At 39.9% G+C, this 17,107-nt stretch overlaps 2 protein-coding genes and 1 long non-coding RNA gene across 7 annotated transcripts in view; 2 read left to right on the top strand and 1 right to left on the bottom strand.

The window, feature by feature from the left end:
- LOC135105183 (chitinase-3-like protein 1) overlaps positions 1 to 17,107 on the top strand; it is a 109,074-nt gene that overhangs the window by 89,767 nt on the left and 2,200 nt on the right. For 2 of the 4 annotated variants that reach the window (XM_064013269.1, XM_064013267.1), the window contains exons 2-9: positions 9,552 to 9,793; positions 11,919 to 12,100; positions 12,456 to 12,565; positions 12,741 to 12,888; positions 13,487 to 13,578; positions 14,061 to 14,276; positions 16,019 to 16,220; positions 16,461 to 16,609. In XM_064013269.1, the coding sequence (XP_063869339.1) occupies positions 9,721 to 9,793; positions 11,919 to 12,100; positions 12,456 to 12,565; positions 12,741 to 12,888; positions 13,487 to 13,578; positions 14,061 to 14,276; positions 16,019 to 16,220; positions 16,461 to 16,604 (1,167 nt within the window). In that variant the 5' untranslated portion in view covers positions 9,552 to 9,720 and the 3' untranslated portion in view covers positions 16,605 to 16,609. Of the gene's footprint in view, positions 1 to 7,167; positions 7,269 to 9,551; positions 9,794 to 11,918; positions 12,101 to 12,455; positions 12,566 to 12,740; positions 12,889 to 13,486; positions 13,579 to 14,060; positions 14,277 to 16,018; positions 16,221 to 16,460; positions 16,610 to 17,107 lie in introns of those variants that run through there. The other 2 variants (XM_064013268.1, XM_064013271.1) reach the window with 2 other exon arrangements.
- Positions 3,711 to 6,703, top strand: LOC135105182 (uncharacterized). Its single transcript, XM_064013266.1, has 2 exons — positions 3,711 to 6,129; positions 6,281 to 6,703. Exon 1 carries the CDS (start codon positions 4,038 to 4,040, stop codon positions 5,817 to 5,819), a length of 1,782 nt encoding a protein of 593 aa, XP_063869336.1. The 5' UTR covers positions 3,711 to 4,037; the 3' UTR covers positions 5,820 to 6,129; positions 6,281 to 6,703.
- On the bottom strand, positions 7,251 to 10,790 carry LOC135105187 (uncharacterized). 2 transcript variants are annotated; one of them, XR_010270743.1, is made up of 5 exons: positions 10,707 to 10,790; positions 9,032 to 9,204; positions 8,702 to 8,852; positions 8,439 to 8,586; positions 7,251 to 8,024 (listed from the first exon to the last, which is right to left on the bottom strand). It is a non-coding gene; the product is annotated as an uncharacterized LOC135105187 (long non-coding RNA). The 2 variants fall into 2 exon arrangements; XR_010270742.1 differs by lacking the exon at positions 10,707 to 10,790 and having other exon boundaries at positions 9,032 to 9,249.

Below are 17,107 nucleotides of genomic sequence, written 5' to 3'. Positions count from 1 at the left end.
GTAATTAGCCCCTTTGAATTAGAGCCCATGTCAAGTGAAGTAATAGAGGCATTTCAGCAGTATTATGTGGAATACACAAAGCTGGTGGAACTAGAGCCAGAAAGGTCAGAGGAGCTAAATGAAGAGCTGGAACACAATCAACGAGTTCACCATGAAATATTAGAAAGTATAGAATGTAAAAGAAAGGAGTTAAAGAATGACAGAGGATCAATTTGTTCCAGCAAACGGTCTAGACATTCTAGAGTCTCATCTACTTCATCACGTTCATCAGCAGCACAAAGAAAGCAAGAAGCAGCAGCAAAGGTAGCCAGACTTAGAAAGGAAATGGAATATCATGATAGTTTAGCAGAGGCAGAAGTTATGTTAGCTAAGACTAAAGCAGATGCAGAAGTTATGTTAGCAAGAGACGAAGCAATGTTCTCAAAGAAAAAGAAAGAGAGAGATTTAGCAGTTGCTAGTGCTGAACTTAATGCTCTTAGCTTAGTTGAAGAAGAAGTAAAAATGCTTCCAGGTAATGATGAAAGTGTAGAGAAGCAAAGTTATCTTCAACAATACATAGAGTCACAAAATGAAATGAAAGCACAAGCAATTGCAAATCAACAAAGTGACAATGCCATGCCTCACAAATATGTTACATTCCATGACCCACAGAAACCTTCTTCTTGCAATAGAGATAATGAATTGATGACAAATGAAGTAGATGGACAAATATTTAGTGAACCTCAGGTAATAAATCTCAACCCTACAGCTCAAAGTCTTGTACCAAGCTCTCGTAGACACACTCATAATGTCAACATGCCTAATAATGTGAATAATGTGAGACAGAATCATCAATCCTTTTCCCATCCTGGGGGAACCTTTGCAATCAACATACCTGATCCCAAGTGGAGCCTTCCTCAAATAGAGCCTAACACTTTTGATGGAGAACCCATGGAATTTCCAAGTTGGTTGAAAAACTTTGAAACTTATGTAGAGTCTAAAACTTCTGTTGGTAAAGAGAGACTTGCCTACTTAGAGAGGTATACAACTGGTGAGGCAAAGAATGCCATTAAAATGTTAATGCACTTTAACTCTGATGCTGACTATGTGCAAGCAAAGAAAATTCTTAGTGATAGATTTGGAAACAAAAGCATCATAGCTGATGCTTACACAAATAAGTTAATGAATTGGCTACCAATCTCTCCGCATAATGGTCCAGCATTAACAGCTTTCTCAGATTTTTTGAAGTGCTGTTTAGCTGCAATGAAACACACTTCTTATTTGTCATTTCTGAATGATCCTAGAGAGCAGAGAAAGGTGCTAGCAAAACTCCCTGAACATGTTGTTCATGACTGGAGAAAGCAAGCGATGATATATCTTGATACTAACAGTAATAACAACATTTCTAGTAGCAATGAAGAGCACCACCCACCCTTTGAAATGTTATGTGAATTTGTCCAGAAAGAAGCAAAAGGAGCAAGCAATCCATTTCTTTCCTGGAATTCAGTAAGTAGGGAAGTAAATGACTGGATCAAAACTCAAACATGGGCAACCAATTGGAAACCAAGGGAATCAAACATCATGACAAGAATAGAGGGAGTAGAACTTTCATGGCTAAAGCAATTGAGGAAAAACCAATGTGGTCATTCCAAAGTAAAGTAAATGTACAAGCCAACAAACAGTATCCCAAGGACCAGGAAAGGAAAGGACGATTCTGTCACTACTGTACAAAGGATCATGATTTAGATGATTGCAAGGAATTTGCCAAACTTGATGGTAATACTAGGTACAAATTTGCTAAAGAAAAACGGTTATGTACAGGGTGTCTAAAAATGGGTCACAAAGGAAAGGATTGCAGAAGAAGGAAAGTTTGTAAAGTATGTCAGAGATACCATCCCACAGCTCTTCACAATGATGACATGACAAGAACTGAGAGCCAAAAGGTGCCAGCACAAGCAACTCAGCCTAAAGATGATAAACCCACAGTAGTAGCCAATAAGGTCAAAGTTACAGAATCAGTGACACATGACATGCACACCATGATAGTTCCTGTATGGTTACATCATGTTAGTAACGAAGAGAATAAATTTTTAGTGTATGCCCTGCTGGATGAGCAGTCTGATGCTTCATTCATCAAGGAAAGCACTCTGAATAAATTGGGAGTTAGTGGACCATCAGTGTCACTCAATATCCACACAATAAGTGGAAAACAAATCACTGATTCTATCAAAATTCATGGACTTAAAGTAAGAGGTTATAATGAAGAAGTGGAAATATCAGTCCCTTCAGCATATTCAACAGAAAACATTTCAGCTGGACGGAGTCAGATACCAAGGCCCGAGACTGCTTGTGACTGGCCCCACTTAAAGGCAATCTCTGACAAACTAATGAAATATGACCCAAGCATTGACATAGGACTTCTCATTGGTCTTGATTGTGCAGAAGCCGTTATGGCAGAAGAGCAAATAGCAGGTGATAGTAAGAAGCATCCCTATGCTCGTAGGACAGAGCTAGGTTGGGGGATCATTGGTAAAATCTCACCACATTCAAGTCCATTGGAAGATACAGTGGTAGTCTACAGAACAGTGACACAAGAAGTAGAAATCAATGAAGAAAAGAGGGTTAATTTCTTAGTGGTTCCTACTAAAACCAAAGAGATGATTAATCCTTCTCAAGTGAGAGATATGTTTGAACTTGACTTCAGTGATAGAAAGTCAGCTGACACTCCATTATCATATGAAGATAAAAGGTTTATGAGTAAGATGAAAGAAGGAGTACATCAGCTGAAGGATGGCCATTATGAGTTGCCCCTTCCTCTTAAAGATGATAAGGTCAAGCTTCCAAACAACAAACTATTAGCAGAGCAGAGACTCAAGAAGTTAAGAGCTAAACTTGAGAAGGATAATCAACACAAAGGTGATTACAAAGTGTTCATGGATGATATGATTACAAAAGGTTATGCAGAGGTTGTACCGACAAAGGATTTAGTTAGGAATGATGGTAAGGTCTGGTACATTCCACATCATGGAGTCTATCATCCGAGAAAGCCAAAGAAGTTGAGAGTTGTCTTTGACTGTAGTGCAAACTACAGGAACCAGTCATTAAACAGTCACCTGTTACAAGGCCCAGACCTTACCAACAAACTTATTGGAGTGTTGTGTAGGTTTAGGCAAGAAAGCATTGCACTTGTATGTGATATAGAAGCAATGTACCATCAAGTGAAAGTCAACCCAGAACACAGAGACATGTTAAGATTCCTTTGGTGGGAAAGTGGTGACCTTAATAATAAGATAGCTGAATACAGGATGACAGCTCACCTGTTTGGAGCTACTTCATCTCCAAGTGTAGCCAACTTTGCTCTTAAGAAAGCTGCAGATGACTACGGGTGTGGATCTGATGCAGCCAAGTTTGTAAGAAACAACTTTTATGTTGATGATGGTTTGAAGTCAGTAGCTACAATGGATGAAGCTGTCACTCTTATTCAGCAGAGCAAAGAATTATGTTACAAGGGAGGTTTTAACCTTCATAAGTTCTTGTCAAACAACAAAGATGTATTAGCTGCAATTTCTCCTCATGAGAGAGCAGATGGAATTAAAAGTTTGGATTTTAGTAAGAATGAAGACACACTGCCTATAGAAAGAACTTTGGGAGTTGAGTGGTGCATAGAATCTGACACATTTCAATTTAGAATAAAGCTGAAAGACAAGCCACTCACCAGGAGAGGTATTCTGTCAACAGTGAGCTCTATATATGATCCATTAGGTCTAGTGTCACCTCTCATACTGACTGGAAAGCAAATTTTACAAGAATTATGTAAGAATGCAGTTGATTGGGATGATGAGGTGCCAGATTATGTCAAACCTAAATGGATAAAATGGAAGGATGAGCTGCACAAACTAGATCAGTTAAAGGTACCTAGATGCTACAAACCTGATGACTTTGGGGAAGTAGAAAAGGTTGAACTCCATCACTTTTCAGATGCCTGTCAAGAGGGATATGGCCAGTGCTCATATATTAGATTAATTAGCAAGACTGGCCAAATTCATTGTGCATTAGTAATGGCAAAGTCACGTGTCACACCTCTAAAAACCATAACAATTCCCAGACTAGAACTAGCAGCAGCAGTGGTGTCAGTTAGAATCCATAAACTCTTGAAGGGAGAACTTGAGTATAATAATGTGGAAGAAGTATTTTGGACAGACAGCAAAGTAGTCCTTGGTTACATTGCAAATGAAGCAAAGAGATTCCATATATATGTTGCAAATAGAGTAGAAACAATAAGAGATCACACTTTACCAGATCAGTGGAAATTTGTAGAGACACAGTATAACCCAGCAGATCATGCATCTAGAGGCATGACAGCAGATGAATTGTGTAATAGCAAGATCTGGTGGAATGGCCCAGAATTCCTTTGGCAACATAGCAAAATGGATAGCCATTCCAAGTACAAGGTCATAAATGAGAATGATCCAGAAGTGAAGAAAGTTGTATGCCATGCTGTAGGTACACAACAGCCCACAGATATACTAGAAAGACTTGAGTATTTTTCAGATTGGTTTAAAGCAAAGAGGGCAGTTGCTGTATGCCTCAAGCTTCTGAACAGCTTCAGAGGAAAAGGTGATGGCACTACTAAAGTAAAGGGAAACACATATAAGCCAGTAAATGTAGCAGAAGTGTCAGAAGCAGAAAATGTAATTATAAAACAACTGCAAGCAAAGGCATTCCAGAAGGAAATAAACGTACTGAAATCATCTGCTAACCATAATTCTTTAATTAAAGGAGACAAGGGCAAGGGAACAAAAGTGATAGACAAGACCAGTTCCCTCTATAAGTTAGATCCCTACATTGACAAAAATGGTATCATGAGAGTAGGAGGAAGATTGAGGCTTTCTAATTTGACAGATGAATCCAAACATCCAGTCATCCTCCCCAAAACATCTCACATAACCCAGCTGATAATATGCCACCATCACAAAAGGACAAATCATCAAGGCAGGGGCATAACTTTAAATGAAATCAGGTCATGTGGATACTGGATAGTAGGAGGATCATCCCTAGTATCAAGGCACATTTCAAAGTGCATTATCTGTCGTAAAGTTAGAAGTACAACACAGGGACAGAAGATGGCAGACCTGCCTATTGACAGACTAGAACCATCACCTCCTTTTACATACTCAGCAGTAGATTTCTTTGGCCCTTTCTATGTCAAAGAGGGGCGTAAAGAGCTTAAAAGATATGGAGTGCTCTTTACTTGCATGGCATGTAGAGCTGTGCACATAGAGACAGCCAACAGCATGGATACAAGTTCCTTCCTAAGTGCATACCGTCGCTTTGTAGGACGAAGAGGGCCCGTAAGACAGTTGAGATGTGACCAAGGAACTAACTTTGTAGGAGCCAAATCAGAGTATGAGAAATGCTTAAAAGAATTAAATAACAATAAAATCAGACAAGAACTCGTGAAAGATCAGTGTGACTGGATTGTTTTTAACATGAATGTACCCAATTCCAGTCACATGGGAGGTGTTTGGGAGAGGCAGATACGCACAGTGAGAAATGTACTCTCTGTGTTGCTTGATCAGCATGGTACTCAGTTAGATGACCAAGATCTGAGAACCTTCCTAGTTGAAGCAGAAAATATAGTTAATGGTCGTCCCCTAACTGTGGACCATCTTAACTCCCCAGAAAGTCTTACACCGTTGACACCCAGTAATTTGTTAACTATGAAAACAAAGGTAGTACTGCCTCCTCCAAGCATTTTCATTAAGAAGAAGGTAATGCATAATAATAGACCGGAGCATCCCCGCCAAGGAGCCAATGTAACAAAACATATTATGTGCTAATCCTAGTTTTAAGGTACATACTAATCTTAATTTAAGGTAAATTGTTACACAATTTAGGGGAGCCATGTTACTGTGTGTAAAGCGTATGTACCTCATGTGATTATTCCTCGGCATATATAAGTGAAATGTTCAATAGTTTTCTATTTGCACGAAAACGTGTAATATGTGTGAGTATCAGTATTTAATGCTATATTAAGCACCGAAGCCGATGCTCACTTGTTGGTAGTGTGGGGTTAACCTGCTAGTCGCCTTCGGGCATCACTCACGGCCAAGTCGCGCTCAGACAAAGACGGGCAGGATGGTGACCGAGGTAAATACTTTAATTTTGTAGTAAAAACTGATTGTCATAGTGCTAAGTCAATTGCATGTATTGTTAATGAATATTGTAATATGTTGAAAGTGTTTAATATCAGTGTATAATGTTATTTTGTAAGAAATTGAGACCGAGAACTTGTTCGCAGTTCTTACGGTCATACCTACCTCATCAATAAACGTCAGAGAGAGAACTGCCTTTCCTCGACCCTACGATGATGGGTGTGATCAGTAAAACAGATCACCTGAGAGCCAATTGATGCCCAGCCGGTGCGGCTACAGTGTGTGTTGCCTTGTCTTTCGTTGTACATATGCTTATGCAGTGTGTGTGTGTGTGTGTGTGTGTGTGTGTGTGTGTGTGTGTGTGTTGCCTTGTCTTTCGTTGTACATATGCTTATGCAGTGTGTGTGTGTGTGTGTGTGTGTGTGTGTTGCCCTTTCTGTCTTTACACATATGGTGATGGAGTGTGTGTGTGTGTGTGTTGCTCTGTCTTTTAGTGTACAGATGGTGATGAAATATAAATTAAACATAAGCACATAACAAACAATAAAAAAAAAAAAAACTAAAAAAAACATTAAATCAATTCAGTCTACCTGCCTCACCCCACACCCCAGCCTACTCCAGGGTGAGTAGTAGTAGTAGTAGTAGTAGTAGTAGTAGTTGTTGTTGTTGTTGTTTATAAAATTTTTGTTTCCTTAGAGAGAGAGAGAGAGAGAGAGAGAGATGCAGATTTTTTTAATTTTCAGTTTTCTTGTTTTAAATTCACTCAGATATTCTTAAAACATTATAGTCATTAAAAAAAAGTAAATAAAACACCTAATTAATTTATTTTTTCATTTCATTCTTTTTTTCCTTTCTTTTCTTCATCTTTCTTTCTTTATTTTGCTTTGTTAAATGATCCCTAACCTAACCTCACCTAACCTTTACCTAACTTAACCTAACCCAACCTAATCTTGCAGTGAGAGATGGGGAGGAGGATTTAAAAGGACATGTTTATAATGCGCTGTCAGCCCTCATCTGCGCCGCCTCCCGCAGTGAGCGGGTGTAGGCCTGGGAATAGAACATATGCAGACGTCTTGTCAGTGCTGTGTATGTCTGTTTGTCGATGGTCAAGAAGGAACGTAGCAAAAGTTTAAGGTCTGTTTGGGTGTTTTGGGGTCTTTGGGAGGGTGTGGCAGTGTTTGGGAGGTTGTGGTAGTGTTTCAAGGGGTGCAGCAGTGTTTGGGAGGGTGTGGCAGTGTTTGGGAGGGTGTCGCAGTGTTTAGGAGAGTGTGACAGTGTTTTGGGAAGGTGTGGCAATGTTTTGGAAGGTGTGGCAGTGTTTGGGAGGGTGTAGCAGTGTTTGGGAGGGTATAGCAATGTTTGGGAAGATGTAGCAATGTTTGGGAGGCTGTGGCAGTGTTTGTGGGGGGTGTGACAGTGTTTGTGAGGGTGTACCTCTTACAACAACCTTTTTTTTTTATTTCTTCACTCTTTCTTCATTTTTTCTCATTTTTTCACTGTTTGTTATTTTTTTCACCATTTTTTCATAATTTCCCTTAATTTCTTTCAGTATTTTTCCATTTTTCACAATTTTTTTTCAATTTCTTCACCATTTTCTTCACCTCTTCTTATTCTCTAGTATATATGTGTGTCCTGAAAGTAGTAGTAGTAGTAGTAGTAGTAGCAGAAGTAGTACTAATGTATTTCTATTTACACTTATAAATAAAAAAGTAATATATTTTTTTGTTGTATTTCTCTCTCTCTCTCTCTCTCTCTCTCTCTCTCTCTCTCTCTCTCTCTCTCTCTCTCTTTCTACGGCTGCAGCTCCCTCAATGCCTTCTCCAGCTGGTGTCGAGCAAGACCCACTCTCTCTTCATGTCTTGATATGTCCTCGTTTTCTATCTGCACTGACTGAAACACAAAATAATAATAATAATAAATAATGATGATAATAATACACACACACACACACACACACACACACACACACACACACACACACACACACACACACACACACACGCTGAACAATAACAATAACAACAACAACAAAAATGAACAAGACCAATTTTTCAGCCCCCTGTGATGACCTCTCTCTCTCTCTCTCTCTCTCTCTCTCTCTCTCTCTCTCTCTCTCTCTCTCTCTCTCTCTCTCTCTCTCTCTCTCTCTCTCTCTCTCCTGTGACCTGTAACTTCTTCACTGACCCTCTCCCTCTCCCCATGACCTCTGACCTAACAAATAACCCTTTCCAACCCTTTTATGACCCTTTCCTAACTCCCATGACCCTCTACCAACCTTTCCCTCCCTCCGTGACCCCTGCTGACCTGCTTTGGCTTGTCCTGTGACCCGTGCTTCATGTCGGCCTTGACCTTGCTGGATGGCTGGGTCTTTACTACTGTAACTGGCTATTTAAATATGTTGGCTGTCTGGCGGATGGGGGGAACCAGAGCTGCATCGTTACGCATCCCACGGCTGTATGGGGAGTAGTAAAAGTAGTAGTAGTAGTAGTACACACACACACACACACACACACACACACACACACACACACACACACACACACACACACACACACACACACACACACCTGTAATCAAAGAGGGTACCACGGGGCTTCTTGTTCTTCCTCGCCAGCATTGGGTTGACCTTCCCAGTCCGAAAGTCGAAGGAGGAAAGGTCAAGTGTCACCGAGGTAGCGGGTCAACTGGGGCTTGCTTCGGAACTTCTTGCCATTGGGGCTGAGAGAGAGAGAGAGAGAGAGAGAGAGAGAGAGAGAGAGAGAGAGAGAGAGAGAGAGAGAGAGAGAGAGAGAGAGAGTTTTGTCATTTTTTAATAATTTCGTAGATTTTTGCTGTTTTGGGTTTATTTGTCAGAGAGAGAGAGAGGGAGGGAAACATAAACACAAACACACACTTACCTGTAATAATACACATCTACTTTACCGCAAGTCAGCCCAGTTTTCCTCAGCACTTCCTCTCTTTTCCAGCGGCGCGGGAGGGCAGAACACTCATAGCGCCTTGTTTTCTATCTGCACCGACATCTTGTGAGGGCGAGAGAGAGGGAGAGGGCGGGAGTCACAGAACTTGCCGTCTGTGAACGAGTAACAATGAAGAAATTACTGGCGGAGTCTCTCTCTCTCTCTCTCTCTCTCTCTCTCTCTCTCTCTCTCTCTCTCTCTCTCTCTCTCTCTATATATATATATATATATATATATATATATATATATATATATATATATATATATATATATATATATATATATATATATATATATATATATATATATATATATATATATATATATATATATATATATATATATATATATATATATATATATATATATATATATATATATAACCTAAATTCTGCTGTATTTGGAATGGCAGTTTTGCATAATATTTGGAATAATTACATATGTACGACAATTTTACCAGAAGTACAATAATTTCAACCTGTGTAGTACGATAATATGGCCAAAACAATCTGGCAACGCTGCACGGTGTGACTGTGACTTGTCAGTAGCAGACGAGGCGTGGCATGGGTTAGGTACGCAGCCGCGCGGCAGTGTGGTGGTGACCATGAACATGACCTGACGCACTGAACATGTGGCGGGCAACGTGTGTCCTGGTGGTGGTGTGCTGTGCTGCTGCCACTACCCAGTCTGTCTCTAGTCAAGGTGCGTGGATTTAACTCAAAATTTAACTAAAGATCATTGAATGTGTTATCTAATCGGTGAATCAGCTCTTTTAGGTAGTTAACTTTTTTCTTTTTTTTTTTTTTTTTTAGTTGTTGCCAGGTAATAATAGTAGTAATAGTATGTACTTTATTACAGTAGTGCTATATTAATACTTAGGTGTGATAGTTACATAGTCGTGTGTTATCATCAGATGAGCTAATCAGCTGTTTGGGTAGTGTGCGTAGTTTTGTTAATTGACATAGTTGCCAGGTAGTTATAATAGTAATTGACTTGTTTATTATAGTGATGCTTTATTAATAGCCCTGCGTAAATGGGAGATTGTTCCGTACGTGTTATCAGAGGAGTTCATTGTTTGGTAGAGTGCGTAGTTATCCGTTTATTAATTGATAAGTTGGCAGGTAGTTATGATAGTAGTAGTTATTAGTTCTTGATTATGTGTGGTTGATGCTGTATTAATAGGTTTACATATTTGTTACGTAGTTATGCGTGTAATCAGATGGTTAGTCACCTGTTTGAGTAATTGTGTTAATTGATAGTTGCTAGGTATTTGTAATAGTACGTGATGGCTCAAGAAATTTTAGAGGTTCTTTAGTTATAGTTTTGCGTAATAGAGATAGTTACCTGTGTTGGGCATGTACGTAGTGGTGCCTTTGTTGAATGATAGTTGTCAGACAGTTGTAATAGTTAATTTGTTCTTAATCAATAATTGTTTTTCACAGCTGTTAGGTAGCTATCTACGTGTTAATTATTAGTTGATAGTTGTATCAGTTGTAATGCCTTGCCTTTTATCAGAGTGGTACTATATTAATAGTTTCGTATAATGCAGTAAGAGACTATAAGATTAACTAACTTCCAGTATTGTGCAGGAGAGAGACCATGTAGTAGGTACTACCTCATTTGGGCCTAACCGCTTCTCGCCAGCGTGGTATCTCAGTCGGTCAACAATGACTAAGGTACTAGCGGAGATAACTATGTACGGGCCTGTGATGAACTGCGAGAACACGTCATGAGGGCTATGCTTAAATAATAATCTGGTTTTCTATTAAGAGATGAATGTTTAGTGCAGTGCTGCCATAAACTACTCTGCAGTTAATATCTGTAAATATAGTTCGAGTTTGTACTGCAAGGCGCATCCCACAGTATTTTGCAGTGATGAGTATTCATGCATGGAAATCTTGGGCATCTTTCAGGGTGTTGAGGTGCAATCCGTTTATGTACCCTCGCGTTTAGGATGATTATATATATATATATATATATATATATATATATATATATATATATATATATATATATATATATATATATATATATATATATATATATATATATATATATATATATATAAAGAGAAAGTATAAAGTTCTTATTTTAAACATGGAAGATTGCTGTTCGGACTTAAATCATTGTTGTATAGTAGGTGTTAAGTATATAATAAAACAAAATGCCACTTCTCTAACCAGTGAGACACGAGTTTGTAATTGTTAAGAAAGATGGCCCCATTGATTGTTAGAAATGCATCACGGTGTCCCTCCCCACCCTTCCCCCCAATGAACTTTGAGACTTGAAAGGGAGGCAACTTTGAGGGGTGTCCAGGAAGAGGGGGAAGGCCTCTAGCTGGGTTATAATGTTGGGTAAGATTTAATTTTGATCAATTCCGTACTGTTACATGATCAAGACTGTGTTTAAGATTATCCTGCCTTTCAATATATCAAAATACATGTTTCATTTTCCTCCCCTGGACTGCAAAATCTCACTAACTGTTACACAAACCAGCGTAACAGTTAGTTACACTGGTTTGCAGATAGTTTGGTTTGTGTAACAGTTAGTGAGACATTTTGCAGTCCAGGGGAGGAAAATGAAGCATGTATTTTGATATATTGAAAGGCAGGATAATTTTAAACACAGTCTTTTTATACTAAAGAATTTCATGGCTATAGTAATGATAAATTTGATAATTTGTATAGTATTGTATAGGACTGATCAATATATATGAGGCCTGGGGTGAAACTCTGTGCATCATTCTCTTTATCATTTAACTGGCATGGATGAGGATCCAGTAGCATCCTTCAGGTTCACCATTTACAAGAAACTCGCTTTATTACAGTTAAGGTGACCACAACACCCAAGAAGCTTCTGTGTCACTACAACCTCCCGTGTCCTGGCCAGCGTCCTCCAGCACCCTTGCCTCTCTCAGCCCTCGATCCCAGCCTGTGCACCCACATCATCATTTCTTCAGCTGTCGTGCACAACACCACCATCCAACCGTGCACTCCGGGAGACACTAAGGTAACTTGTGTTATGAGTAAAGGATTTGTACATAAGAGTTATCAGATAGTAAAGGGTTTTCAAGAGCTATGTTTGCCTTCTTAAGGGAATACAAGCAGGGACTTATGTAGGTACTTCCTTAGTGGAAAAATCAAATGTAATGGCTTGAATATTAAGATCTGGATGAATTAATAAAAAAAAAAAAAATGTACTTATGATGGAATTTAAGGAATGGAAGTTTGGAGAATGGGTTGTGAATTGAGAGAGAGAGAGAGAGAGAGAGAGAGAGAGAGAGAGAGAGAGAGAGAGAGAGAGAGAGAGAGAGAGAGAGAGAGGCAACTTTCCAATGTAATCTATTCCTAGCTGTTCTCCTTAGGTGTACAAGGAGGTGGTGTCCCTCAAGAAGCAGCATCCAAAGCTGCAGGTGCTGGTGAGGGTGGAGGGAAACTGGACAACTCTCATCCATGACGCTCAGGCCGTGGCAGTGTGAGTGTGGTGATAGACTCCATTCTGTCACTGACTTAGTTTGGACTCTGGGCTGCATGGTGATGAAGAGAGGAAAGGTTCTGTGTGGAAATATATACATTCACACTAAAGTTTGTTTAAGTTCCTTCATTGACTGCCATAACATCTCTTGCTCGCCCATTCCCTCCGCCAACAGGTTTGCCTATAATGCAGGAAAATTCCTGCGCACTTTGGACTTGGATGGCCTTGAGGTAGCCTGGCAGCCTCCTACTTGGCCTCCATGGGAATCTGGCACAGTGCAGCAGGTCTCTCTTCTCCTCCTGCAGCTCAACAATGCTCTCCAGGTTAGTCTGTTTCTTGCAGCCTAAAAGTATCTTATTTCTTTATTAGATATGTTATTCCCTGAGCCTCAGACTGTATATAATTATCCATTTATATAATAGTTTTTTGTTAGGTAGTGTCTTGCTGGAAAACTGTTTACATGTGGTGCTGAAAGTGTCCCATTGAAACAGCTGTAGTTCATTTTGGAAATCATCAAGTAATGTTCTTTATGATGTGAATATGTAGCCAGAGTATTATTTATTTGTTTGCCTCCAGAAATATAAAGTCAGAAATCAAATTTGGCTATCACACAATTTAGTTTTTGCTGTAGGTATTCATATCATACAGTCTGATTCTGGATAGCAAGAGTCCAGGCATTTCTAAAATTCTTGTGCATTTAAGACTCTATTGTAGCTTTAGGTTCTAATGGATGAAGTGTGTGGCTTGAAAATATTTTGCTGCCCAACGAGGATATTTTATTTGTTCATTAATCTTTAGAGCTATAGCTTTTGAAGAGAACACAATGTCAGGACCAACTAGGAATGAATGTCTTTCTCAAACTCTTTTCCCTACATGTATCTGTATAAGTAGTAGTAATGAGAGGCGTTTTCCCACCTGCAGCTGGCCTCTCACCCGCCCTTTACTCTGTCAATGGCAGTGTCAGCCTCACAAAATTCCATTGATCATGCATATGACATCACAGTTATAAACCGGTAAGTCCTTTGCTGATGTGTAGCTGTGTTGTTTCTTTATTCATAGTTTTTATGTGGGTTTCTTAATACATGTACAGTCACCAACTAATTTCTCCTCCTTGGAAGCTGGAGTCAAAGCCAGTCAGTTCTTGGGTGTTTGCTCAAATAAGCCACCCACTCAGTCCTCCCAATATACATAGCTGTTCAAGTTGTTTCAAATAACATTTACAACAGGGTATGGTGGGAGGGGCAGAGAGGATGGTTTGTTCAAGCGAATGCCCAGAACTGACCGGCCTGACTCCAGCTTCCAAGGGGGAAGAAAGCAGTAGGCATGAATGTACATTGCTGACCATCCTCGTCTCTCTCTCTCTCTCTCTCTCTCTCTCTCTCTCTCTCTCTCTCTCTCTCTCTCTCTCTCTCTCTCTCTCTCTCTCTCTCTCTCTCTCTCTCTCTCTCTCTGAGATACTAATCAGATATACTTCTTTGTCCTTTTCTCTCCACAGAACAGTTGATTTTGTGAGTTTGGCTTCTTATGACTTCCACACCTACCACTCTTCCTTACCCTTCACGGGATATGGCTCCCCTCTGAGACCACAGAAAGCAGAGCATGGCCACTGGGCAACTCTCAACACCCAGTGGGCAGTGAGGCACTGGCTGAGCAAAGGCCTGCCACGTGAGAAACTGGTGGTTGTCATTCCCACATATGCCAACACTTGGAAGTGAGTGGTGATGGCGTGTTTTGCTGTGGTGTGAAGCTTCAGGTTGATGGCATTGCTTCATTGAGTGTTATTTTGACTTAATTCAAATATCAAATACTATGTTTACTTAATTTTATACTTTCCGTAATATCTAAAACCTTTTATTTTCATGTGTAAAGTCAACTGACCAAGGAATGACAAAAGTGCTGAATTTCTGCTTGATTTATGATAAGTACACACAGTTAACATGACAAGATATTGACGTTGGTTGGGTTTCATGGTATTATCCAGTCATGTGTCCTTTATGAAACGATGTGGTCTTTTTATCTGCAGCATCCAGGACTTGAGAAAGGCTTCCTCAGTGACAGTGGGGAAGAGATCAGGCCATTGTTGCCCTGGTTGGTTCCTATGCTGATGCTGTCTTGCTCATGTGTGCATTCCGCTCATTGTTCCTCAGCAGCTCAGTCTGTGGTGGGTACCTCCACTCAATTTGCATGGACATTCTGAGCTGGTCCTTCCTCTGTCTTGACTGTTGGCTACATCCAGAGGTGTTCCTCCACTTGCCAGGGACTTGGCTGCTTTAGTGCCTGGTTTTCTTAATAAAGGGTTTTGCTGCCATCATGTTGTACACTGTGTACAGACTTGGGTTTGGCTAATTAAATGGAGTACTGTTTATTCCAACCTTATCCATATTAAATGGGAATCAAACACATCTGGAAGACACAATATAGTACTCCAGGGATCTTTCTTGTCAACTATACATGTAGCAAAGTTTTTTGTTTCCACCTCTTGACATTGCCCTTTGTTCCTAACTGGTGACCCTACACAAACAGGGTGCTATTTTTGGAAGCTATTATTAAATCTGTTTGTTAGTCTATTTCATCTGTCTTGATTTTGCTAGATGCATACTCATAAGGGAATGGCTACCCCATGTACGAACACTTTTCTTTGCTCATTTGAGGCTTAGTCTTTCATCTGGTCTTACCAGATTATATTTTGGGATGAAGGTACATTTCAGTACCCTGTTCCATGATTGACTTGCTCCTGACTGCAGTCTTCCTCTGCAGTGTCTGGTAGACAATCCCCCCTGGGGCATTCTACATTAGATCCAAAATGGCCAAGGATCTAAAGAAGCTCATGGGCAATCTCGTCAGCAGTTGCTGCTGTGACAGCAGTGAGGTGGACGACGAATCTTTCTCTTCATTGTTGGAAAACGTCAAGCCCAGAGAATGAGGAGAGACCAGCCATGGGCTGCTGCTTAGATATTGAGCAAGGAAGAACTAGAGGGGCCAAAGATAGGAGTGCTAAAGTTAACTTGTTGGTGTTAAAGTTTGACTGCAGTGTCTTTATATCCTACAATACTTCAGTGCCATTACTATCAGTACTGCTGTCAAGTGTGTGCGTCTTCTGTGGTATTGGATGTTGTGGTGCCATAAAGAATCTACCTGTAAGAGGCTGGAGTTTCTAAAGGACAACAGTGAAGCACTCATGTTTACAGCTGAGGAATACTAGTTGATTTGTAGTAATGTATTGTTGCATAAACAGGTTATTGTGAAATCACTGCTGACTGTATCAATACAGCCAGTTGGCTGGATGTGGATAAAAAGGATAGGATCAGCTTCACAGAAGTGCACACACGTAGAAGCAAGGTGGATTCTAATTGTGTAACTAGAAGTGCACAACTTTGCCACACACGAGCAAATTCTATACGTGGTTGTGCTTCCTACCTTACTTGTATGTGTGCATTCAATAATTCTCCTCAGGTTGCTCTCCTCATCATGGACTAAAGTGGGAGCACCAGCTGTGGGGCTGGGGTTGATGGAGGGACGGATGACACACCCCCAGGTCTGTACATTTGTGCAGAAGGGCTCTGCATGGCATTGGGATAAAGCAAGCAGAGTACCGTATGCCTGGAGAAGCCGTGACTGGATATCATATGAAGATGAAAGCAGTGTGAAAGAGAAGGTGAGTCTTACAGAAATATACCTCATTAAGTTCTTTAAAAATGCAATGGTATTTGGATGATTATAGTCTATAGCCATAGCTATAATATAGTTAAAATAGTAGAGTCATAGCTATAATATAGTTGATATAGTTGATTAGCTATCCGACTCCTTCCTTCAGGAAGTTGTCTTACAGTAAACCCAATGACTTCCCTTTCTTTTCATGTACTCATTTATTTATGTATTTTTGTCATTACATCAGGCCCAGCTAGTGGTGACAGAGGATCTGGCTGGTGTGGCTGTCCTTGACCTGAACTCTGATGACTGGGGTGGCCTGTGCCCCAGAGCCACCACATTTCCACTGCTGAGGGCTGCCAAGAATGTGCTAAGTAGATCTGATTCATGAACATGGTATGTACAGTTCCTTGTTCACCAGCTTGCAGCTTGAATCTAAGCTACTTTTGTGATGTTATCACTAATTGGTGAGTGGCTTTAGTCAGTCTATTTCCTACTTAACAAAGAAGCTGGCCTCTTCACACTTTAAGCTTTGGTTCTTTATCCTAATACCTCACTTATTTGTGCAATTGATTTTTATTTGTATATCACTGAACAGAATAACAAAACTTGCACTTTTAAGTTCAAGTTCAAACTGATAATGTGAATTCAAGTCACAGAAACCTAGAAAAGGTTATAAAGTTTACTATTTTTTTCATGTAATTATGATATGGTTAATAATCCAAATAATATTGTAATAATAATCAAGTTCTGAACATGGATGGCAGTGTTAGAAGATTTTAGACCACCTTTCTTTACTATATTGCATTAGATCATCTGATAACCCGGTCCTGTATAAGGAAACTTGGTCATCCACATACCAGTATGTTAATTATATGAAGTATAACCATTATT

Source organism: Scylla paramamosain, chromosome 11, assembly GCF_035594125.1.
Source record: "Scylla paramamosain isolate STU-SP2022 chromosome 11, ASM3559412v1, whole genome shotgun sequence".
In the NCBI taxonomy this organism is placed as follows: domain Eukaryota; kingdom Metazoa; phylum Arthropoda; class Malacostraca; order Decapoda; family Portunidae; genus Scylla; species Scylla paramamosain.
The sequence above is the reverse complement of the archived record's forward strand: the minus strand, read 5'-3'. Positions and strand labels throughout refer to the sequence as shown.

Excerpts from the sequence above, each read along its gene's own strand:
- LOC135105182 (XM_064013266.1), top strand. The coding sequence starts at position 4,038 with ATGGCAAAGTCACGTGTCACACCTCTAAAAACCATAACAATTCCCAGA.